Here is a 26,228-nt window from a genome sequence, read left to right as displayed (position 1 = left end):
CGCAACTAACCAATATTTACAAGCAACTTTACAGAAAGTCAAGTCATAAGTCGCTTATAATAAGCGGACATGGCAACACTGGAAGGACCCCGTTGTGTTGTTGAATTGTAGGTTGTTTTCGATTTGCCTGATTAAAACTGCATACTGTGTGTGTCCGCTTTCCTTTGCATTCTCATTTCTCTCTAATTAAATTGATAGTTAAAATGTAATTAACTATCAGGAAAAGACATTTAAAATAACAAAACATTTTGATTATGATCAGATTATGATCGGTAATCGGTTTAACGGTCAGGCACACACAGACAACTATGCACTAGTGTTAACCCGAAAAGGGTACAGTCAATTATACAGTGGTTCTCAGGGGGGGGGGGGGTCTCCAGATGACAGTGAAGTTACAATTTAAGTCATTTTAAATCCTTTTTAGTACCTAAAAAAATACAAGAAAAAATGACCATTACTATGCCAAAAGTAATCAACAAACTATACTGATCAAACATTGGCCAAGTTCTCAAATAATATAATAAAGAGCCTCAAGAGGCGAAAATCGTGGAAATAGCAGATCTACAAGCGATCTGCTAGAGATCTGCTATTTTCAAAATATGTATCTGTGGAACCAAGTCTAACTAAAAGTAATGCCTCAACTCCTACAATTCCAAGAGCTTGTCAGGGTGGGGGGGTCCCCAGTTCCAATATGATTATTTTGGGGGGGGGTCCCAGTTCCAATATGATTTTTTTGGGGGGTCCCCAGTTCAAATATAATGATTATTGTCAGGGTGGGGGGGTCCCCAGTTCAAATATTATATTTTTTTTGGGGGGGGGGGGGGGGGGGGGGTCCCCAGTTCAAATATAATGATTATTTTGGGGGGGTCTCCAGATTAAATATGATTATTTTTTGGGGGTCCCCAGTTCAGATATAATGATTATTTTGGGGGGGTCTCCAGATTAAATATGATTATTTTGGGGGTCCTCAGTTCAAATGATTATTTTGGGGGGGGGTCACGGCCTGAAAAGGTTGAGACCACTGCCCTACTAGACAGTAAAAACGAATGAACAGAGATACATAATATATTAAACCTAATATACCTGTGTACTTTATAATATATATTATAGTATTTGCCATATTAAATAATCTAACACACAAGTGTATTGTAATGAATAAATATAACTTTGTATTTGATAGATGATGTCCATATTGCTGTACACTCTGTCAATATGGTACAGTATGTAACATTACCATGTATTTAATTTACACAAAAATCAATTCATGTTGACATCCTGTGCTGTTTGTCAGACAGAGACAGCAAATATTTGAAAACTGTTTTTATTATATTCATAAAACTAAAGCACAGAATTTAAGGTCATAGACAACTTAACTTACGAAGCAGATGTTTGGTAGAAAGATGTGCCAGTTAACACACTAGAACATAAGGTGATGTACAGTAATATACAGTACACATACTGTAGGTTAACAGAATCAGCTTAATACAGTATGTTCATATTTTTTTATGTTGCTACTAGGTAAACAAGAGTTGAAAGACAAATCGCAACATTAAAGTGCCTACGGGCTGTTTGCCACCACTAAGATAGACCTGAATATTGGAAATATTGAACACGATATTGCCAAAGAAAACAGAATGAATTTTCTTAAATAAACACACCTCCAAAGATCTCAGAGCATCCCAGCTAATTATTCAATATTTAACCTGTAAAAGGTTCAACTTTGGCTGATTAATAATCTGTAAGTGTGGGTACAGGCTACACATAAAAGAAAATCACACACTTGTCAGTACTTATACTTATTTCTATCCTTCATCCAATACCAGACCACATTTTAATGTATATTACCGTCTACCAAGCATTTAGAGATGAACCATGTGATTGCCCGGTTCCAATATCAAAGGATTGTGGATCAGAAAAGAGGTACAGTTCAAAGCAGAGGAAGACTTATATATTAAAGGAATAGTCAACCCCCCAAAAAATGAATATATTATCATCATCTACTCAGCTAGCTTAAGGGTCAAATACATGCATTTTAATGGTGTAATTTGGTGTAATGTAAATGTTTTGCTTATCTTTGACAGCCTCTGACAGACGCACATTTCCATGACACGAACAGTGGTTCATGTCGAGGACACCCAAATTGATATGCATTTGGCCGGCCAGGAAGACCCCAGAGATTTGTGTTGTTAAAATTTAACAACACAAATCTCTGGGGTCTTCCGGCCCCAACAAAATGTGTAATTTTTTTAAAATTGGGAATACATTTGAACAACCCGTGGAACCCCTTCAAGGAGGACCCAAAAAGAACCTTCACCCGTTTCAACTGGCATGAGGGTGAGGAGATGATGACAGAATTTTCATTTCTGGATTTCCTATTACTTTATGGTGCTACTTAGGATTGCACAAGTTGTTGTAGTTCAGATACTCTACAGCTTGAGGAACCGAATATAACATGGCACCACTTCTCTATAGTGCGTGCCAACTTGCCGTCACCACGGGGGGTGTGGCATAGTAGCTGCAGACATACTTGTGGGGGGCAATGTTAAGTCAACCTGTTTATACCCCACAAAGTCCGCCGCTACAAAATGACACTTGTTGACGCCCCCTTCAGGATTTTTGGCACGCACTATAGAACTCAATGGACGCGGCCGCCGTGTTCTATTGGGTTTTGAATGGTGTTCTCGGGGCAGAGACAGTGTTCTACTGTCTCTGGGCTTGACAGAGACAGTAGTTCAGATGATGCAATCCATGATGTGGATTTGCAGACTGTCCAGGTCTGGTAGAATCTCGTTGCATTTGGGACAGGCATGCTCCGGGATGTTCACCTGCTGCTGCCATTCTCTGCCGTCACCTGAGAAGAGTCAGAGGGGCTCATTAGGACCTTTGCTGTACCTGCTACTGGCCTATCAAAAAACATGTTGATGTACACACAGCATTACCTCTTCCACCCTGTGCACCAGCGCCCCCATGTGGATTGCCTCCCCGTGGCACGTGTCTCCTTTGCATCTCGTTCAGGGATTGCCTATGCAGAAGATAAGAGAATGGCTGTATTGTCTTCATATCATTGGTTCCATAAAAATACATGGATATTTTATCAAGACAGACAGCAGGAAAGCTGAGAAGGCAGATAACCACTTGATTGAACCCCAGCATCCATATTATGGGGGGAACATTAGCCAAAGAATATAAGATCGACAAGCTCACAACGCTTCGTGTGAGCTTGTAGATCGGCAGTTTTGGGCTTAGGAATGTAACAAAACATCTCCATGAATGCAAGGCTTTATGGGGTGTGTAATTGATAGAAAATAAGTAATTATTTGAGTGAACTGCTCCTAAGCATTATAAATACCATTTATATCAAGATAGGTTGAAAATGGGTGAAGTGCTCACTTAAGCGTAATTGATGTTTCGGTGACAAGGTGTTGAGCACATGATATATTACGTAATATTTTGCCACTAGACAAAAGAAAATGTATTATGTGATTTATGTTGAGTCCCATGTTGCACGACAATTTCTTTGCCAAAACATAAATTATTCAGCCACACCTGCCCAGTGAATCCATTTCCTCTTGAAGTTGGGAGTTCTGCTTCTTTACGAACTCCAACTGAGCAGCCAGGCGTTCCCTCTCTTCATGGATCTTCTCTCTGGCTGCACGCTCAGCATAAAAGTCTGATGAATACACCTCTGCCTGCAAACAGAAGTGCCACAGCAAGTTATTTATTCTTCTAAAACAGATAGTTCTAGTCCTGGATTCTGAATGGCTGAGTCCCGTTGTAAAATACTCAATTAGCATAGCACACACCTAGGACAGCATGTATCAGCAACGTCTTGTTTACAATATTCAACCGTAACATTACATGGATGGATGTGTAATCTGTTTTCAATTTACTTTTTTTCCTAGGGCAAGGTAAAGCCCGAGTTATACACGACAGTGTGGCGCTTCTAAAATAGCCGACCTACAAGCTCACAGCGCGTTGTGATGCTTGTAGATCAGCCATTTTAGAAGCATGGAACCATCGTAAGCTGAAGCATAAAATTAGGCTTAAGAGGAGCGCTCCTTCTTGGCCTGTGTATGTGCAATTCTTTTCTGTTTTAACCAACAGTCAGGTTTTTCCTTACATTTTAATCATTTGGGGAACGCTAAAGGCATGTCTACGCACAGACACACGTTTGTCTTTCTCAACAGAGTATAAATCAGGCAACCCCTAATCCTAAACCCCAATTGAATATTTTCCAAATAGTAAAACTAACCATTAAAACAACAATTTCTCTTGTGAGGACCAGGACAATGGTCGTCACAATGTCCATTTCTCAAATTCTACTATACATGTGGGAACATCTGGCCCTCACAAGGATAGTAATGCACGCACGCACGCACGCACGCACACACACACACACACACACACACACACACACACACACACACACACACACACACACACACACACACACACACACACACACACACACACACACACACACACACACACACACACACACACACACACACACACACACACACACACACACACACACACACACACACACACACACACAGGCCTGGAAGACAGAGATGGTCTCCAGCTCCTTCTCTTTCTGGAAGATCTCCTGCTTCATGGCATCCATCTTCTCTTGTTTAGTAGCCAGGGCCTGTTCTGCTGCAGCCAGCCGGGCCTGCATGTCATCCAACGCCTCCTTGGGCGCCATCTGAGTCTAGAAGGTATGTTCAAGACAACTTCGTTTGAGTTTTAAGTCAGTTCTCAATAGGGCTGGTTAATTAACGGAAAATATATAAAAAAAGACTTTTAGAACTTATTCTAACCATGTCAAACTTGCTCACATACGTTATTTAAGACCATTTTTTTAAAAGTAATCAAGTCCAGTCTCAAGTTATTAGAATCCAAGTCCCAAATTCTCTTCATACATCAAGTCTCAAGTAAATAATGAGTTTTACTGATAAGGTTTTGTGCATTTTAATGCACAAATTAGACTACGCATTTTAATGACAGCCATACCAATTCCACACAAGCAATGTTGCACAATACTGGAAGTTGTCTATTTGCTTGGTAGAGGATATTTACATGTAATACATTATAACAGATGTAGTGTAGATGTTGGCTGTGGACAGAGTCACCTCTCTCTTTTTCTTCTCCTCTTTGAGCTCGTTGTAGTCTTCAAAGAGCTTGGTGTAGGCATCCTTCAGCTGCGCCAGGTTGTTCCTGAGATGGAGAATGGGGATTATTGGTGGGATGAATTATCGTTATTTAACAAGACCGGTGGCATTCGGGCACTGACCTACTCGGACACCACGCAAGTTGGGAACAATGTAAGTCGGAAAAGCTGGGAATGCATGCCTCACCCAGTTATGCGATACCTGTTGTTGCGGTTGTCAAGAGTACTCATTGTACTCATTGTTAAGAGTACCCAGTGTGGTACCCATTACCCCAGTACTAAGAACGTTGGATATTAAAATCAACAAGTTATTTATATAAACACCACTGGCCTACTCAGAAACGATGCAAGTCGGGAACGATGCAAGTTGGGAATGCATGCAATACCCATTGCAGTTGTTGTCAGTACCTGTTGTCGGAGTACACAGGACCGATTAACTAAATAGGATCTCCATAATTGGAGTTGTAATGGAGTTCGATTGTACACACTACCACTTATATGGGTGCAACAGCACAAACGTGAAGCAAAGCTCTGCCAAAACTGGTTGGCCAATCAGAGAAGCCAGTGGAGACATACATGCTTTGTGAATTTATAGATATATTGTTTGTATTTTGTGTTATTATTATTGGTGACTTAAGACTCAAGTGTATGGTTCAGATACAGCATGAGAAGCGGACACGCTAAAGGAATATGGGTGTGTTAATAGCAATATTTTTTAAATAGCCAACGACCTACAAACGTCAGAAAGTGGTTGCCTGTGTGTGTGTGTGTGTGTGTGTGTGTGTGTGTGTGTGTGTGTGTGTGTGTTCTCTCCCACCTCTCCTCGCCAGTCTTCCTTTGCTCCAGCTGGCTCTGAGCCTGCATGCTGTCCAGCTGCAGCTTTAGCCTGTCATTCTCTGTCTGCACTGCCTGCTTGTCCACCAGCTGGGCACGTAGAGTCACCACGTCCTGTTCCACTTCTCGACATCTACAGAGAGAGCGAGAAAGCAATGAAAGAAGTGACAGTTCACCATAAGCAGAACTTCAATGGGTGCAAGGCACAACCCCGCCTTGAATATTGTTTATGAAATAATAATATACCGATATGTCGAATAACTGTTATTAACAACTGTAGACAACAATTGCAGAAAAAAACGTTTTTTAACACAAATCTTCTCTTCTGGTTTAAAAGACTGAACAATGCAGGCAATGGGCATGTGCATAATGAATATACTTTAATCAAGCAGTAAGTCCCATGTGGATCGATTACTTCCCCCCCCCCCCTCTTGCGTGTCTGACACAGATGAACAGCATTGGTATGAATGAAAAGGTTTGTTCTTTACTTGTCCATTTCTGCGGTCTTACCTGTCTTGGAGTTTCTTCTTCATACCCTCTGCTTCTCCCAGTTTACTCTGAGCCTGCTGCAGCTCTTTAAACAGTGCCATCATCTGAGACTTCAGATCCTCCACCTCGGACGCAGCCTGAACCACAAGAAGAACATCTAATTGTGTCAAAACAAGTCATCGATAGGACAGCGTTTCTCTGGGATTTGTCCTTGCAGCTTGATTTCACATTAGGCCTAGGCAATTCGAAATTATAACAAAATCGACAAGCAGGTTTTATTTTATATTTGTTTTATTTCGTATGTATAAACACTTGTAGATCTGCTAGTTTCACTATAGTTCTTTTTTTTTTTACGTTTGAAATAATTGATTTCAAGTCATATCGCTCAGCCCCATTTCACGTGCTGAAGTGCCCTTTCCTTTTTTTATCATCAAATCAAAATCAATGTTTCACGATTATGTAATCATGAAACTTCAAACATTACATCTTATTAGGTCAGCTGTTGCACCTCGTCCTCGTCTCCTCACAATTACACAAAACTTGATATGTGAGAACATTGTACAACCCATCTGTAGTGATTGAACTAAATTTGGCCCAATACCGCCTTCAGTTCGGTCACGGTGGCGTTTGGACTCACCAAAAGTTTGCTTCTTGACGCGCTCGCCTCGCTCACTCCAGCCTGGCTCCTTCCAGCAAGCAGCACGGCAATAATAATAATACCCCAAAAGTCACCCTTGTGTGTGTATTTCCTAATTCCTTTTGTTTCTATGTTTGTTTCCTAAATTCCTTAATGTGTGCTATAACGTGCGTGCGGTAAGAACTGTTGCTTCTCTCCGAGTCCAAACACCGGGAGTCGCACACGTGTGTTCATTATATCAATGAGTAGGTGACGTGAACCACCACCAATGCGCCAAATGCTCCCTTGTGGCTTGGCAGTGCAATGACACCACCAAATAAGGAATATAAATCAAATAAACCAAAAACACCCATATTGGCTCCTACACACCGGCCCCTTAATTGTGATAAACAATTACCAAAAACAAAACAAATTCCTATGGAGCCAATAATAAAGTGAACTTTAGACTGTTTGTGCAGCAGAGGTGTTGTCTGCAACCTCTGCAGCTTCTTGCAGTAGACAGATCTTGTTGATTGGTCTATCCAACTGTCCAGTCTTTGTCTTTAGCTTCACTGATCGCACTAGGCCTCTCTTATCGGGGTAAGTGTCTATTATTTTTCCCATCAGCCATGAACCTCTTGGCGCAGTGGGATCCATAATGATGACCAAGTCACCAACAGCGAAGCTTCTCTTTTGTTTGTTCCACTTTTGTCTTTCCTGTAATAGTGGGAGGTATTCCTTCAACCACCTTTTCCAAAATAGGTCTGCCATATACTGAACTTGTCGCCATCTTTTTCTGGTGTACAGATCTTCCTCCTTGAAAAGTCCAGGTGGCAGTAATGGTTTCCTCTTCAAAAGTAGCAGATGATTAGGCGTGAGCGCCTCCAGGTCATTGGGGTCATCTGAAACCTTTGTGATAGGTCGGTCGTTCAAAATGGCTTCAATTTCACACATGATGGTATGCAAGCCCTCATCATCCATATGTTGTTGTTTGAGAACAGAGTAGAGCACTTTCTTAACAAGACGTATAAGGCGTTCCCATGCTCCTCCATGATGAGATCCTGCAGGTGTGTTGAAGCTCCATTTTAGTCCATCTGATAAGAAAGCTTTCTGTATTTTGCTATGGTCCAAGGATGACAATGCTTCTCTGAGCTCTCTTTCTGCACCAACAAAATTTGTGCCGTTGTCAGATCGCAAATGTACTACTTGGCCTCTGCGACATATGAATCTTCTCACAGCATTTATACATGAGCTTGTATCTAATGAATATGCCACTTCAAGGTGTATGGCTCTACTAGCCATGCAAGTAAATATAACACCATAGCGCTTGACCATATTGCGACCTCTCTTAACCTCAATAGGTCCAAAATAATCAACTCCTGTGTTTGTGAAAGGAGGTAGGTTGGGAATAAGTCTTTCTGGTGGCAAATCAGCCATTTTTTGTTCTCCAAGCCTTCCTTGGTAACGTCTGCATACAACACAGTGAGATATTGTTTTCCTGCATGCTGCATTGGCATTTGTGATCCAATATTTCTTTCTGAGGGTAGATAGCATATGGTTTCGCCCAGCATGTCCTAAAAGGGTATGAATGTGTTGTAGAATGAGTTTGGAAATGAACTGATCTTTGGACAGAATCACAGGGTGCTTAACTTCTTCAGGCATGGCTGCCTTACTGAGTCTGCCTCCTACTTTCAACAGCTCATTCTCGAACACAGGGTCCAATCTGGAAATGTCACTGTTCCCTTTTACAGCTTTCCCCTTTTCCAAGTTGCTAACTTCCATTGGGAATCTCTCTCTCTGGCTGAAACGAACAATTTCAATCTCAGCCTTTGAAACATCTTCCACAGTTACTGACTGTCCACCAAGTTCAGCTTTAAGTTTAGTCATTTTTTAATCGTTTTGATCAGAGGCTTGCATTTCTCTTCTGCATCTTGCAAGTTTAAGCAGAGTGTCTTTGAATTTGAGAAACCAAGCTACTGCAATTCTTAGTCTAGTCCAATCTGAAAAGTAGCACAACAGCTGTTGTGTGGCATTCTTTGAATCATTCACAGTTATGACATTCACATGAACATTCTTTTTGACGTTTGGGTCATCATTGGAAATTGGATGGGGCTCCACGGTGAGTTTTGGCCATTCCTCTTCTGCTTTCAGAAGAAACTCTGGGCCCTTGATCCATCTCTTACAAGTCAGAAAACGATCTGCAGACAACCCTCTGGAAGCATCATCAGCGGGATTGGTCTTTGAGTTGATGTATCTCCACTGTGAGAGGTCTGTCGCTTCTCTTATGGTAGCCACTCGATTTGCTACAAAGGTAAGAAACCTTGTAGTTTCACTTGCGATGTACTTGAGTACTGTCATGCTGTCCGTCCAAAATACGGATTGTTTCAACTGAAATGAAAGCTCCTTCTTCAGCATTTTGTCAACACGCACTGCTAACACAGCAGCCGTGAGCTCGAGTCTGGGAATCGTAGTTTGTTTCATTGGAGCAACTCTAGACTTTCCTAAAAGAAAAGAAACTTGTGCTCCCGTTTTAAATGTTAGTCTAATGTAAGCCACGGTTCCATAACCATATTCACTTGCGTCTGAAAAATGATGCAATTGTGCACTTTCTGGCAGTCCAGAGTATTTATCTTTGATGCACCGCGGCACCTTAAACACCGACATCTTTTTCAGCTCTGCCAACCATTCTTGCCATTGTCGAGAAGTTGTCTGTGGTACCTCTTCATCCCAGCTGATGTTTTTCCTACACATTTCTTGCAGCAACCGTTTAGGTGGGAGAATGAACGGAGCTAAAAAGCCTAAGGGATCATAGATGGAACTAATCACAGATAAGATGCCACGTCTGGTGCATGGGCGTGGTTCCACAGATGTTCTAAACTGAAATGTGTCAGTTTCCACACACCAGTACAGTCCAAGAGCTCGTTCCATGGGCAAGTCATCCTTATCCAAATCTAGATCTCTGGTGGTCTTAGATCTTTTCTCCTCTGCAATAGATGTCAACACTGTGCGACTGTTAGCGATCCATTTTGAAAGATGAAATCCTCCTTTCTGAAGCATATTAGCCAGGTCTTGTACCATTTGCATTGCCTCTTCCTTTGATGGTAGTGATTTCAAGCAATCATCCACGTAGAAGTTATGATAGACAGTGTCACACACTATTGGAGGGAAACGATCTTTGTTATCCTCTGCTGTTTTCTTAAGGGCATAATTAGCACAACTGGGGGATGAGGTAGCACCAAACAGATGCACCAGCATTCGATATTCTACTGGATCTTTAGAGCAGTCTCCTTTAGGCCACCACAAAAACCTGAGAAAATCAATGTCTTTTTCTGACACTCTGACCTGGTGGAACATTGCTTGTATATCTGCCATTAAGGCCACATGTTCTTCTCTAAATCTTAAGAGAACTCCAAGCAGAGTGTTAGTAAGGTCTGGTCCTTGCAGTAATTGGCTGTTAAGCGAGACACCTTGAAAATCTGCTGCACAGTCAAAAACTACTCTCAATGATTTCTTTTGGGGGTGGTACACTCCATGATGAGGGAGGTACCATGTCTTACTGTCATTACGCTGTAATTGATGTGGTGGAACAATCTCAGCGTATCCTTTGTCGATAACGTCACCTAAAAAAGCTGCATAATCTTGCTGATATTTCAAGTCTCTTTTGAACTTCCTCTTTAAATTCTGCAGACGCTGCACAGCAATGTTGCGGTTGTTAGGCATAGTGATGTTATCGTTTCTGAATGGTAGATCCAAACAGTAATGGCCTTCCTTAAGTTTGACTGATTTCTCCATGATGTCCATGAATTTCAAGTCCTCCCTTGACATTTCAAGTTTTTCCTCTGTTGACTTTTCATTGAAATCCTGATTGTATTGTGAAATTAACAGCTCCTCAATTTTGGCAACAGAAATCCTATTTGCAGTTACAATGTCACTGTTGTCATTTCCACTTCTCAGCGGTCCATTAACGACCCATCCTAATTGGGTTCGCACAGCGTAGGGTCCATTTTTGCGACTGTTGATAACCTCTAGTGGTTCCATTAGATGAGGAGCGTTCGTTCCTATGAGTAGATCCACGTCCTTGTCAATTTCTTTGATTTTGATTTTGTTCAAGTATGGCCATTTCTGTACTTCCTTTTGTTTAGGTGCATTGTTTTTAGACACAGGCATCGTTTGTTGTGTGATTACTTCTGGGAGGTGAAGAAATTGATCACCATCAAGCTTGCACACTTCCAATCCCTTAAATGCACTACAAGTTACAACTTTTTGTTGCCCCATTGTGCGGAGCAGTATTTCTTTACGTGTTCCTGTTAAGTTTAACCGTTTCAATAAATTCTCAGTACAAAAGGTAGCTGTGCTTCCTGGGTCTAAGAATGCATATGTCTGTACCATTTTATCACCCTTTTGTGACTTCACCTGTACAGGCACAATTGAGAGAACACAATTATCCTCCTGTCCGGCCCCTGTATGGCCACATGACTCCACTGTTACGATAGCACTGCTCACTGGTGCTTCCTGTTGCTGAACTGTTTTGCTCTCTCTTTCTTTGAACTGAATATGAAGGATGCTGGGGTGTTTGGCATTACACACATTGCAAATGAGCCGCCCTTTACAGTCTTTGCTCATGTGTCCTACTTTTAAACAGCCAAAGCAAATGCCTTTCTCCTTTAGAAAGACAATTTTATCCTTGTGCATCTTCTTTTTCAGCTTGTAGCACTCCCCCAATAGGTGTGCTCCTTCACAGCATAAACAGAGCTCTTTTGAGTTGCCAGATGCCACTTGTGGCTGCTCTGGCTCAACAGCAGCTGCTACTGTAGCAAAACTGCTTCCTTTGTACTTTTGACTTTTGACATTTAAGCTCTTTTTGTCAGTGTCAACTTTGCCTTTGCCTTGAATATCGCCAAATAAAGGATCAGACATTATTTTGACTTGTTTTTCAATGAAATGAACTAGATCTGGAAACAGAGCTCTGTAGCCTCTACGCTCCTGTAGCTCACAGGCCACAACTCTCCACCGCTCTCTAAGTCTGTATGGCAATTTCATGATTATTGATCTGATGTTAGATGTGATATTTAATTCTTCCATATTCTCTATTTCCTCCATAGCAGTACAACATTCTCGTAGAAAGAAAGCAAAAGACTGAAACCCACTGACATCCTCTGGCTTGATTAAAGGCCAAGCATAAGCCTTTTCCATGTAAGCTGAAGCTATTTTACTTTCATTGCCGAAATGAGTTTTTAGCAGTAATTTGGCTCTTTCATAACCTTGATTTGGGGGTAAGTATTGACAACTTTTCACAAGCTCTTTAGGTTTCCCTTTCGTGTACTGCTCTAAGTAGTAGAGACAGTCCTGGCTATTGTCAGTTTTCTTTTCAATTGAATGTTCAAAAGACTTGAATGTTCCATAGGATCGCCACTGAACACTGGGATTTCTCTTTCAGGCAACATGGCAGCAATCTGTTGTTTGACTAATAATGCAGTGATTTCATTTTGCGTCCTTAACAAGCTGTGGATGTTACTTTCACTGTTAACACCACGTGAAGTTAAATCAGCAGCATTGCTCCTGTTAGTTTGAGATTGTCTTTGATGTTGGTGGTCCCTTGTTTGGTGGTCCCTTGTGGTTCTTTGAGTTCTACTGAGTGGCTGAGATTCAGCAGCATCCATTGCTCCAAGTGAGAGAGCCTGTTGTCCTCGATGAGGCCTTTCAACTTGTGTTGTTTCGTATTGTAGATGTGGCTGATATGTTTGTCTGGGTTCCTTTGGTCGAACGTCCTGTGAATATGCCAGTTCATTTGTAGGTTGAGTTGTTGATCTGATCCGAGGCCTTTCCGTGGCCTGCAATGGTGCAGGCTGCTTTTCTTTTGATGTGATATTTGGTTCAGTTAGAGTTCGCTGTTGTTTTGAGTTGACTAGGTATGCATTCATGCCATCACCTTTGCTTTTGGCTCCAATAGACACACCACTTCCTTCCAACACCTGTATTTTTGCATTTGCAGCAGCTATATCAGTGTTCATGGCCAATTGTTCTTTTTTCCTTTTTATATTTTCCTCCTCCACCTCCAAAGCATGCTTAGCTCCCAGTGCAGCAGCACGCTCCAGCAATGCAGCCTTCTCTGCTTGAGCTTTTCGATAAGCTGAGGAAGTAGTACTTATTTTTGAGACATTTGTTTTTGAGAGTATCTTAGAAATGTTTGAAATACTGTCTTCTGGGTGAACAATGTCCTCATCATCATCATCATCATCATCGTCATCATCATCGTCATCATCCTGTACGACATTAGCAGACAGCCACTTTGTCACAAGACTTACAAACTGATTATTTACACCTGTTTTTGTTTTAAACCAATAATCCTGCTTTTTATACTCCCCTTCAGGGAGTGGGTATTTAAGCAACTGCTGGTGCGATTCAGCAGCACCATCACAACTGAGTTGAAACTGCTTCAAACCCAATTGAACCTCTTTAACTTAATTTGTTTGCATATGATTCTCAATTTCTTTTAACAGCTTACTTGCTTTAGCAAATTTAGCTTTTCTCTCCTTTTGAATATTTTCAATGTACATTTGGAACCCCCTTTCGGTGATTGTAATTGGCCTCTTTTCCGTTCCATCCTCCTGGGTTTGAACGGGTTCGGAATCCCCAGCGGGGGGTGCATTGTCTTTATCCAAACCCTCGGCCTCGTCCATTTTAATATGACGACGGGCTTATAGTTCATATAATGACATCAAATGCAAACGCATACAAACGAACACATCAATTTGACGGTCAAACTCCTCATTGTCTTTCAACTCGCCACCTAAATACAGCCTAATACTGTTCCAAAACTTCAGGCAGTGTTAAAGAAAGGAAAGGACACACCCACCACAATCAATGTCTTCTTTTAGCGTTGCAGATGACGTTCATCCGATTAATAATTGCCGTCGCAATATCTAATTGTCCAAAGAAACGTAAACAATCAAACGAAGTCCTCAAATGAAAACGATATCCATCCTTCGATGTCCTCACTTGAAGTCCCTCGCTGTCCTCATTGTGAACATAAACGATCCAACGATGTCCTCAATGTCTTCTCCATAGAGATAAAGTTCTTACTTGTGTAGTGATTGAACTAAATTTGGCCCAATACCGCCTTCAGTTCGGTCACGGTGGCGTTTGGACTCACCAAAAGTTTGCTTCTTGACGCGCTCGCCTCGCTCGCTCCAGCCTGGCTCCTTCCAGCAAGCAGCACGGCAATAATAATAATACCCCAAAAGTCACCCTTGTGTGTGTATTTCCTAATTCCTTTTGTTTCTATGTTTGTTTCCTAAATTCCTTAATGTGTGCTATAACGTGCGTGCGGTAAGAACTGTTGCTTCTCTCCGAGTCCAAACACCGGGAGTCGCACACGTGTGTTCATTATATCAATGAGTAGGTGACGTGAACCACCACCAATGCGCCAAATGCTCCCTTGTGGCTTGGCAGTGCAATGACACCACCAAATAAGGAATATAAATCAAATAAACCAAAAACACCCATATTGGCTCCTACACCATCCATCCGTCCATCCATGATTCAGACCACAGAAGAACAATAATCACACAGAGACTATTACTGTGCATGCCATCTGGTATATGGTACCCATAAGCACAAAAACCAAAGACATATTAAGAAAATTGTAAAATAAATGTAATTAAAATAATCCAATTTTATCATCAATAATCGTAATTACAATATCAAAGTAATCAGGATAATAATTGTACCCATAATCATGCAGCACTGATCCGGAAATATTATTACAAACACGCATTTCTACTACAGATTTGATTTTCATCATTACACACCCCAGTGTTGATTTTGATCTTTATTCTTTATTTAGTTGAGAACCAGATATATGGGCAGAGTTTCCTCTTTTGTCAACCCTCAGGCCCTCAGGATCCTCTCAGGGGCCCTGACTCAGCCCCTTTTTGACTATGCTAGCTCCTCTTGGTACTCCAACACCTCAGTGTCACTGAAGACTAAGCTTCAAACCTCCCAAAACAAACTGATTCGACTACTTCTCGGACTGGGGCCCATGACCCACCTCTCTCCCACTCACTTTACCAGCCTAGGCTGGCTCAGGGTGGAAGACAGGGTTAAACAACTAAAAATGGGACTGGTCTTCAAAATTGTAAATGCAGATTTGCCCGAAATGCCCCCTATACCCGCTTATCTGTCAAAATACCTCCAAAAAGTTAGTGACACCCACAGTCACGAAACTAGAGGGAGCGTAAACAACAATCTGGTACCACCCACCCATAAAACAAACATGGGCAAATTCTCCTTCTACACCACGGCCACTGAGGTATGGAATAGCCTAACCCCATCCCTCAAAAAATGCAGTTCGTTGGGCTCATTCAAAACGGCCCTAAAAACTCATCTTTCTGGAGGCCATAAGATGAGGTAGTACCAGTTTCCCTGTAGACAGATGACCCCCCCCCCCCTTTTTTTGTATATACTTTTTATTTATTTTTCATGAGGCTTTTTTTGTACATAGTGGTATTTTTTTCTCTGTTTTTTATGTTGATTTGAACTGTTTGGTTGCTATTATATATGTCTATGAAATTAATTCAAGGACCCCAACGGAAACAAGACCGCAAGGACTTTTTTGGTCGGACCTTTTAGACAAAAGTATTATAAATGTAACTGTGTTGTTTTACATTCTTTTGCCTAATAAAAATGTCAATCAATCAATCAAAGTTTTAGTCATAGTCTTTTGAATAAGATTCCATTTAGTTTTAGTCATATTTTAGTCATCTGAAATGTTTTACTGTTTGTCTAGTTTTAGTCGACTAAATATCATAAGATTATAGTCAACTAAATCTACAGTTGATTTAGTCGACTAAAATGTATTTTGCCGGTGCCTTGATGGCGTCATAATGGCTGATTTTACACTTGGTTGCAAGCGCCACACCCGAGCGAAACCAAACATAAAATAACTTGTCTTAGTTCTACTGGATCTCTTCTCCACTAAACCCTCACTAAAATGTTAGTCTAGTTTTTATTTGCTGACGAAATTGTCAATATATTTAGTCTTAGTTTTAGTCGTCATAGCTTAGTTTTTATTTAGTTTTTATTTAGTTTTCGTCAGTGAAAAAAGGTAGTCGACGAACATTTTTCGTCATAGTTTTAGTCGACGAAATATAGTCACACCCCCTATAATTTTACTATCACTACTAATACTATTACTACCGCCACCATTATCACAACTGCTTTACTAATGTACCATTACTGCTAGTATATACCTTTTCTTCCTTCCCAGTTTCTCCTTGTTGGGTTTTCCCGTCCGTCCCCTTCTCAAGCTGCAGGGAGGTTTGTGTTGAGCTCTCAATGACCAAACTCTTCTCTTCCAACTCCATGATCCTACAGTATAAAAGAGGTACATGAGGCAGTGTTCCAGACTTACACACTATAGGCCCAGAAATAGGCCATTTAACCAATTTCAACCAGGCGTAGCTGTTTTCATGTCATTGTAGGCAAATATGTAAAAAATAATCAGAATTTTTCACAAAATAGCTGATCTACAACTGTGATTCTCAACCTTTTTAATTTCAAGGACCCCCAGGTTGATATGCATTAGGCCACGGACCCTTAACAGGTCCATTTGCACACTCTCAAGAGTTAAATTAACACTCAGGTCAGGATTTCACATTGTGTCCACATTCACAAAGCACTACAAAGCATAAAATCAGACTTAAGTGGTTAAATATATCACATAAAAAATTAGGCAACTCAAAAACCTTAGGCCTACCTGGCCTGAGATGCCTGGAGCTCAATTTCCAATTTCTGGAGGGGCTGGCTCACGGTCAATTCCTCAGACTCCAGCCGAGAGGCGCTCATGCTCAAGTCCTGCCGACCACACCTTTCACCTCCACATGCATCCCTCAGACCCTCCGCATCGCCATCCTGAAAATCCAAGCAGGAACACATTAGTGTGTGTGTGTGTGTTGACTGATTGAATATTTTATTAGGCAAAAATGTAAAACAGCACAGTTACATTTAAAATACTTTGTCTAAAAGGTCTGTTCAGTCCTTGCGGTCTTGTTTCCAATGAGGTCTTTGGTATTCAATTCATAGTCATATATAGTGGCACCACAGTTCAAATATCAATACAAAAATACAGAAAAAGATAACACTAAGTACAAACAAAAAATAAAATAAAAAAAAAGCAGAGGAAAAAAATAAAAAGCTATATGTACAAAACAGGGGGTCGTCTGTCTAATGGGAAAATAGTACTACCTCCTTTTTTTGCCTCCTGAAAGGTGAATTTTCAGAATATAGCCCAGCGAATAAGCCCAGCGAACTGCACTTTTTGAGGGAAGGGGTTTGTGTTGAGCTCTCAATGACCCACTGCACCACCAAACTCTTCTCTTCCAACTCCCTGATCCTACAGTATAAAAAAAAAAGGTACATGAGGCAGTGTTCCAGACTTACACACTATAGGCCCAGAAATAGGCCATTTAACCAATTTCAACCAGGCGTAGCTGTTTTCATGTCATTGTAGGCAAATATGTAAAAAAATAATCAGAATTTTTCACAAAATAGCTGATCTACAACTGTGATTCTCAACCTTTTTAATTTCAAGGACCCCCAGGTTGATATGCATTAGGCCACGGACCCTTAACAGGTCCATTTGCACACTCTCAAGAGTTAAATTAACACTCAGGTCAGGATTTCACATTGTGTCCACATTCACAAAGCACTACAAAGCATAAAATCAGACTTAAGTGGTTAAATATATCACATAAAAAATTAGGCAACTCAAAAACCTTAGGCCTACCTGGCCTGAGATGCCTGGAGCTCAATTTCCAATTTCTGGAGGGGCTGGCTCACGGTCAATTCCTCAGACTCCAGCCGAGAGGCGCTCATGCTCAAGTCCTGCCGACCACACCTTTCACCTCCACATGCATCCCTCAGACCCTCCGCATCGCCATCCTGAAAATGGCGATGGCGTTTTAGTCGACTAAATATCATAAGATTATAGTCAACTAAATCTACAGTTGATTTAGTCGACTAAAATGTATTTTGCCGGTGCCTTGATGGCGTCATAATGGCTGATTTTACACTTGGTTGCAAGCGCCACACCCGAGCGAAACCAAACATAAAATAACTTGTCTTAGTTCTACTGGATCTCTTCTCCACTAAACCCTCACTAAAATGTTAGTCTAGTTTTTATTTGCTGACGAAATTGTCAATATATTTAGTCTTAGTTTTAGTCGTCATAGCTTAGTTTTTATTTAGTTTTTATTTAGTTTTCGTCAGTGAAAAAAGGTAGTCGACGAACATTTTTCGTCATAGTTTTAGTCGACGAAATATAGTCACACCCCCTATAATTTTACTATCACTACTAATACTATTACTACCGCCACCATTATCACAACTGCTTTACTAATGTACCATTACTGCTAGTATATACCTTTTCTTCCTTCCCAGTTTCTCCTTGTTGGGTTTTCCCGTCCGTCCCCTTCTCAAGCTGCAGGGAGGTTTGTGTTGAGCTCTCAATGACCAAACTCTTCTCTTCCAACTCCATGATCCTACAGTATAAAAGAGGTACATGAGGCAGTGTTCCAGACTTACACACTATAGGCCCAGAAATAGGCCATTTAACCAATTTCAACCAGGCGTAGCTGTTTTCATGTCATTGTAGGCAAATATGTAAAAAATAATCAGAATTTTTCACAAAATAGCTGATCTACAACTGTGATTCTCAACCTTTTTAATTTCAAGGACCCCCAGGTTGATATGCATTAGGCCACGGACCCTTAACAGGTCCATTTGCACACTCTCAAGAGTTAAATTAACACTCAGGTCAGGATTTCACATTGTGTCCACATTCACAAAGCACTACAAAGCATAAAATCAGACTTAAGTGGTTAAATATATCACATAAAAAATTAGGCAACTCAAAAACCTTAGGCCTACCTGGCCTGAGATGCCTGGAGCTCAATTTCCAATTTCTGGAGGGGCTGGCTCACGGTCAATTCCTCAGACTCCAGCCGAGAGGCGCTCATGCTCAAGTCCTGCCGACCACACCTTTCACCTCCACATGCATCCCTCAGACCCTCCGCATCGCCATCCTGAAAATCCAAGCAGGAACACATTAGTGTGTGTGTGTGTGTTGACTGATTGAATATTTTATTAGGCAAAAATGTAAAACAGCACAGTTACATTTAAAATACTTTGTCTAAAAGGTCTGTTCAGTCCTTGCGGTCTTGTTTCCAATGAGGTCTTTGGTATTCAATTCATAGTCATATATAGTGGCACCACAGTTCAAATATCAATACAAAAATACAGAAAAAGATAACACTAAGTACAAACAAAAAATAAAATAAAAAAAAAGCAGAGGAAAAAAATAAAAAGCTATATGTACAAAACAGGGGGTCGTCTGTCTAATGGGAAAATAGTACTACCTCCTTTTTTTGCCTCCTGAAAGGTGAATTTTCAGAATATAGCCCAGCGAATAAGCCCAGCGAACTGCACTTTTTGAGGGAAGGGGTTAGACTATTCCCAATCTGGGAACCCAGAGCCAGTGAGAATGAAAAACAGCACCCTCTGCTGTTTGTACTATCTCTCACTGGCTCTGGGACAATGGCGACGTAGCACCCGTGCGCAAAGGAAACCAGGGTTTTGGTCTGCCTTCAGCTTTCACTTCCGGTGGTGCCACTATGTTTTCATTCCCACTAACAATATTTCTACACGGAACACTAACACCACTTCTCCCAGAAAACATGGATCGTTTTGGTTATAAGCCCACTTGTTTCTTTTTTTTTGAAATTTTGTTTTTATTGAAGTCATCTTGTGTACAGACAGTTTCTTATATTCATATATATGTATACGCATTCTTTTGTACAGTTTCAGAGTTTTTGAAATGTTCATTTTTCTTTGATGACGACAGTTTGACATTTTTTCTTTTTTTTTTGCAGTCAAAATAAACAAAGAAAGAAAACCAAAAACAGAGACAAAAGATAAAAAGAAATAAAATATAGCATAATAGTATCTGGCAGTGAGCAGCTTGGGGGGGGCTTTACATAATCTTGCGCATTTAAGAACAGTTGCAGGGTCAACACACAGGGCACAAAAGAAAAAGAAAAGGGAAGGAAGAAACAGGGCACCTTAGAATTTGTTTAGTCTTTCAGCAGAAGTCTGAGCGGGTTGGTTTCACATATTCAGTCCATTTAGACCAAATCCAAAAGAATTTGTCTTCTTGATTTTTGATTGAGAAAGACAGTTTTTCCATTCTATAGATCTCATGAACTATCTCAATCCATTCCTCCACGGTGGGTGTCTGTGGTTGCATCCACTTTCTAGTAATGGCCTTCTTGCATGCCACCAGAAGGATCAGAATCAGTTTCTTATCGTTGCTGTCCAGAGAGTCATATGGGAGGTTACCCAGATATAAGGCATCGAACTGGAAGAGAATGTTAATTCCGAAAACAGCCTCTAGGTGTTCGTGAATGTCCTTCCAATATGAATTCAAGACTGGGCACTCCCAGAAGACATGAAAGTGATTTGCTACATTCTGACCACATGATCTCCAACAGTTAACCCCTGTCTCTCTGTATCTTTTTTGCAGAGGTGTTATGAAGTATCTTATTTGATTTTTCCAATTAAATTCCCTCCATGTGTTTGAACATGTCGTTTCCCATAATACTGTGCTTGTTTTCTCCCATTCCTCCTCAGTTATAGTAAAATTACCCTCTCTTTCCCATTTATCCTTGACATATATCGTGTCCTCAGTTGTATTCTGTTGGAGACCATTATACAGTCTGGAAATAATCCTGTTACATGTAGGAGAACTTCCTGCTGACAAGAATACCTTCATTAATTCTGATGCCTCTAAGTTCAAGAATCCTCCCAATTTTTGGTGGATATAGTGTCTGAGCTGAAGATACCTGTAAAAGTCTTTTTTCTCCAATCCAAATTCCTTCTGGATGGATTCAAAGCTCCTGAGTGCCCCCTTGTGTACAAATGTGTAATAATTTGAGATGCCTTTTTCAGTCCAGCTATTAAATCGTCCATCATTACTGTTTGGGATAAAGTCAGTGTCGTATGCACACCATCTCAGCATTTTGACTCCGTTTTTTAGGCCACATTTTTTCAGTGTTTCTTGCCAAATTTGTAATGCTGTGTTAATCCAGGGGTTGTTTTTGTCCTTCATTTCGTTTATAAGCCTATCATCTCCAATTATGGCAGCCAGTGGGACCCCCTGTGAGCATGCCATCTCAATATCTTTCCATCTTGCCGAATATGATGGGGTACACCAGCACACAAGAGGCCTCAGTTGAGCAGCACAGTAATATTCGTTCAAACATGGTAAACCCAGACCACCTGCCTTCCTTCTTAATTGTAGTGTTTTATATCTAATTCTAGGTTTCTTCCCTTGCCATAGAAAGCCAGATATTAATTTATCCCAATCTCTAAACTGTTTGGGTGTCACCTCAACCGGGAGGGACTGAAACAGGTACAATAGCCTTGGCAAAATGTTCATTTTGACCGAGTCTATTCTGGAGCTCAGACTCAGGAAGGGAATAAGACTCCATCGTGCTACGTCAGATTTAAGTTTTTCATTTAGTGGGCCATAATTGAGATCTGCTATTTTGGAGATATCTTTGGGCAAAACGATCCCTAAGTAGCGAATTGAGTCTGAGTCCCATTTCAAGTTGTACTTTCCTATTATACTGGTAGGTGGGTTGTAGTTAAAAGTGATAACCTGGGTCTTCTCTACGTTGAGTTTGTAGCCCGATAGGGATCCGTACTCCTCTAATCCTTCCATTAGGATCGGGACTGACTGTGTGGGCCGCCTTACATATAAAAGGACATCGTCCGTGAAAAGGGCCAGTTTATGTTCTCCATCTGCCATATTTATTCCCTTAATACTTCCATTTTGTCTAATCATTTGGCTTAATGGTTCGATGAATGCGGCGAAGAGTCCGCACGAAAGCCCGCAGCCTTGTCTAACTCCACGTTCCAGTGTAAACGGATCTGACAAGTCACCATTTATTTTTATTCTAGCGGATGGATTTTTGTATAATGCCTGGATTGTCTTGATAATAGAGTCATGGAACCCAAATCTCTTTAGAACCTTGAAAAGGAAGCTCCAAACCACTAAATCGTAAGCTTTGCGTGCATCCAGGCTTATTAAGGCCGTCTCTTCTCCACTCTGAGCCATGTGACTGATAATATGTAAAGATCTTTTAATGTTATCCTGTGTCTGTCTCTGGCGAATGAACCCCGTCTGGTCATTATGGATAATTATAGGTAGAATCTTATCTAGTCTTTGTGTCAGTATGGATGTGAATAGCTTGTAGTCTAGATTTAATAAGCTGATGGGTCGGTAACTGTCACATTCTACTTTGTCTTTGCCCTCTTTTGGGATGACTGTAATTATTGCTTCCTTCCAGGATGACGGGGTCTCTCCCGTCTGCAAAACCCAGTTAAAAGCTCTAAAGAGAATCGGAGTCAAGACCTCTCTCAATCCTTTATACCATTCTGCCGTGAAGCCGTCTGTGCCTGGAGATTTCCCTGTTTTCAGTCTAGAGATGGCCAATTCTATTTCTTCTGTTGTTATTTTAGCTATTAATTCTTTGTTTTGGTTCTCTGTGACCGTGGGTAAATCAAGAGATGTAAGGAATGAGTCAATTTGGTGTTCATTATCAATTTGTGGCTGTGAGTATAATTTCTTATAAAAAGTGTTGAAGCTTTCTTTGATTTTTTTCTAGGCTATTCTCTATGGCACCAGACTCAGGGTTCCGTATCTTGTGGATAGTACTGTCGGCTTCTTGTTTTCTCAATTTATATGCTAAAAGGCGCATTGACTTTCCTCCTACTTCGTAATATCGCTGTCTAGTGAATAGTAGTTTCTTTTTTATTTCTTGCGTGCCCATGTCATCCAGTTCGTTCTTTATTTCCCTCATCTCTTCTTTCACCCCAACATCTAAGCTATTGGCATGGTTTCTTTGTAGGTGTTTTAATTTAATTTCCAAATCATGTATTTTTTGTCTCCTTAGTTTCTTAGTTAAGGCGGCAAGGGCTATGATTTTTCCTCTAGAAACCGATTTTAAACAGTCCCAGAGCACAGACGGTGAAACCTCCCCATTATCATTCAGCTCAAGATACGTTTCAATATCACTTTTCAGATTCGCTTTAATCGCTAGATTATTCATAATGCTAGAATTGAATCTCCACAGTGTGGTCCTTGGTTTTCCATTCAGGCATATGGTCATATATATAGGGCTGTGATCTGACAGGGCTATTGGGCCTATATCACAACCTTTTATTTTATGAAAGTCTCTATTGAACACGAAGAAGTAATCTAACCTGGCATATACTGAGTGTGGGGCACTGTAATGGGTATAGTCTCGACTGGTGGGGTACATTTCTCTCCAAACATCTACAAATCCTACTTCCTTCATCAATGCAGTAGTCTTTCTACTTATTGGTTTGGGCTCTGGGTTGCCCCCAGAGGAATCAAGATGTGGTCGCAGGCGGAAATTATAGTCTCCCGCATTAATGAGAGTGCCTTGTGACTTTGTCACCATTAAATCAAATATTTGCTTGTAAAATGTCCAATCACTACCCGGTGGGGCGTACACGTTTAGCAGGCTCACCGTAATCCCCTCTATCTTCCCTATTATCATTATGAATCTACCTTCCTTATCCTTAAACTCTGCTATGTGTTCATAGTTCACAGAGCGGGATATCAGTATAGCCACCCCTCTCCTATGACCGAACTTATAGGAAGATGAATATACATATTTAAACCCTGATTTGTTCAATTTAGCGTGTTCTATATCATTGAGGTGGGTCTCTTGTAGATATGCTATTTGTACTCTATCCTTTTGTAACTTTGAAAGTACCTTTCCTCTTTTAGTTGGACTAATCAGGCCATTTACATTAAATGAAACTATCCTTGTGTCCTGCATTTAGGTTATACCCAGCGTGAACATCATCACAGTGAAAAGCATCCCCCTAGCTGCCCGACAAAGCTGCGAAAAAACAAAAAATATGCACCAGACATGTAAAAACAAAAACATATAAGGTAGAATGAAAAATGCATATCTGGGTTCCAAGGTAGAGGTCTTAGCTACGACCCTACACCAACCCTGAACAAGGTTCAGGGGTAGACCCCCCTCTCTAGAGGGGAAGCCCTTAAAGTTGACAACATAATTTTCTATCTTTTTAAAGTATCGGCTTGGTAAACAATTTTACTGTATTGGAAACATAAACAAACAAACAAACAAAAAGGATCAACATCTACTGTGATTTGACTCACCGATCTCAATTTCAAATCCTAATTTAAGTTACCGCAGGTCGGCCATTCTTTTCTTTGTTTTAATGTACTCCATCTCACCCATCTGTCATTAAGATTCCTCCTCAATGTTCTCTGTAGCTTCGGGTGGTGGTGTGTGTCTTCTGAAAGACTGTAGTTTCTCCTTGTAGCGTGAGGTGCTTGGGCGAGGTACTCGTTTCTCGTTCCCACGTCGGGTGTTCTTCTGCCATGTCAGTAGTCGAATTCTCTCCATTAGCGTCTCCGGGGTTTGGATCACGGTGACGGGGAAGCCTCTTCTCTCCATGTCCTGCGTCGCCTCCATCGCTGTATCATACTGTAGGTCTTGGTTCCCTCGTTGTAATCCACTCTTAGGCGGGCGGGGTGGAGGGTTTTGAATTGTATATTCTTATCTTTCAGTACCTTGCGTGCCTCCGTGTATTCTCTGCGCTTTTGTAGGATGCGTGGGGGGTGGTCATTGTCCAGGTTGATGCGATGATCTTTCCACGTGAATCCTTTCTTTTGCCACGCCGTTTGGAGCACCATTTCTTTAGTTTTAAAGCTAAGAAATTTGACCACAATGGACCTAGCTTGCGCGTCTGCCGGTGGTTTGGGGCCCAGTGAGCGATGTGATCTCTGGAGCTGAAGAGGCTCTGTGGCCGGCAGCCCCAAACCTTCTTGTAGTAATTTCTCCACAAATTCGTTCATTGACGTGGCATCGTCTTCCATCTCCTCCGGGACGCCAAACACCCGCAAATTTTCGCGTCTGGAACGGCATTGTTGGTCGAGTATGTTAGCGTCGAATTGGGCTAATAGCTTTAGCATTTCCGACGTGACATCCTCCGTGTTCTGGATCCTTTCCTCCGTCTTAGTGATTCGGTCCTCTGCTTCGTCCATTCTTTTGTTCGTTTTCTGTAGCTCCTCTTTAATATCTTCAAGTTGTTTCTTGTTATCTTGTCTGAACTCCTGTATTTCCTTGAGGATTGTGGCCGCCATGCCTGAATTCACAGGCTGGGCCGCGCCATCTTGGCTGTCGTGACCAGGAGAGCTGCTGCGGCTTTCTCCACCTTCGTCGTATTTGTTCATGTTTCTGATGGGTTTTCTGTGCGGGGTTTTGTTACCAGGCATTTCCGCCCCTCTCTCGTTGTTTTATTTATACGTTTGACTAACAATTTCGCAGTTTATGGGGCTTTCTGTTGATTTCTTATCGGGAGCGACTTTACTATGCTGCCATCCTGTTGGCGTCACAACCGGAACTCCCCAAGCCCACTTGTTTCTATGATGAAAGAGTAAGTTAAAATGTGAATATCTTTCTGTGGTTTTGTGACGCTATTGTTAAATTAGTTTGGGTTTGTTTCGAGGGGGAAAGATCGACGGACACGTGAATCCCGCCCACTACACTTGATTGGGTAAAGCGCGGCCTGCTTCCTGATCTGAAGGCACGCCCACTTGTAGCCCAGTGCGTACATGTTATGACGAGCCTTCACGACAGATTCCAACGCAGAGCAGAATCTGTTCTTGAGAGATTAGACTATTCCAAACCTGGGTGGCAGTGCTGTAGAAGGAGAATTTGCCTGCGTGTTTTATGAGTGGGTGGTACCAGTGTGTGTGTGTGTGTGTGTGTGTTACTTACTTCAAACGTTATGATCTCTATGAAGGAGTCATCTGGTGACCCCTGGCCTGTCTTGAGTTGGAGTTCAGAGTTCATGGGCACCAAGTCGTTCTTCTCCGCTTGCAGCCGAGCCACCTGGACACGCAGTGCGTCCAGCTCTGCACTCTGATTGGCCGATATCTGCCTGGAAATGAAATCCCAGTTAAACCAAAGAAATCAAGGCAAAATAAAT

The 26,228-nt window shown here is 41.4% G+C and overlaps 1 protein-coding gene across 1 annotated transcript; it reads right to left on the bottom strand.

Moving 5' to 3' along the window:
* Positions 1 to 1,225: 1,225 nt before the first annotated feature.
* On the bottom strand, positions 1,226 to 26,101 carry LOC308079268 (optineurin-like). Its single transcript, XM_080420647.1, has 14 exons — positions 26,018 to 26,101; positions 19,041 to 19,195; positions 18,535 to 18,652; positions 17,899 to 18,053; positions 17,358 to 17,505; positions 16,870 to 17,024; positions 16,364 to 16,481; positions 6,518 to 6,633; positions 5,991 to 6,140; positions 5,136 to 5,220; positions 4,556 to 4,714; positions 3,547 to 3,689; positions 2,940 to 3,022; positions 1,226 to 2,851 (listed from the first exon to the last, which is right to left on the bottom strand). Exons 1-14 carry the CDS (start codon positions 26,090 to 26,092, stop codon positions 2,733 to 2,735), a joined length of 1,779 nt encoding a protein of 592 aa, XP_080276773.1. The 5' UTR covers positions 26,093 to 26,101; the 3' UTR covers positions 1,226 to 2,732.
* Positions 26,102 to 26,228: the final 127 nt, after the last annotated feature.

This window comes from Gymnoscopelus braueri (genome assembly GCF_963280865.1).
Source record: "Gymnoscopelus braueri genome assembly, chromosome: 23".
NCBI lineage: Eukaryota > Metazoa > Chordata > Actinopteri > Myctophiformes > Myctophidae > Gymnoscopelus > Gymnoscopelus braueri.
The sequence above is the reverse complement of the archived record's forward strand: the minus strand, read 5'-3'. Positions and strand labels throughout refer to the sequence as shown.

Excerpts from the sequence above, each read along its gene's own strand:
- LOC308079268 (XM_080420647.1), bottom strand. The coding sequence starts at position 26,092 with ATGAACTCTGAACTCCAACTCAAGACAGGCCAGGGGTCACCAGATGAC. Across the intron at positions 19,196-26,017 it reads TAGAGATCATAACGTTTGAA|GATGGCGATGCGGAGGGTCT; the intron begins GTAAGTAACACA and ends TTGGATTTTCAG. Across the intron at positions 16,482-16,869 it reads CTCCAGGCATCTCAGGCCAG|GATCATGGAGTTGGAAGAGA; the intron begins GTAGGCCTAAGG and ends TTTATACTGTAG.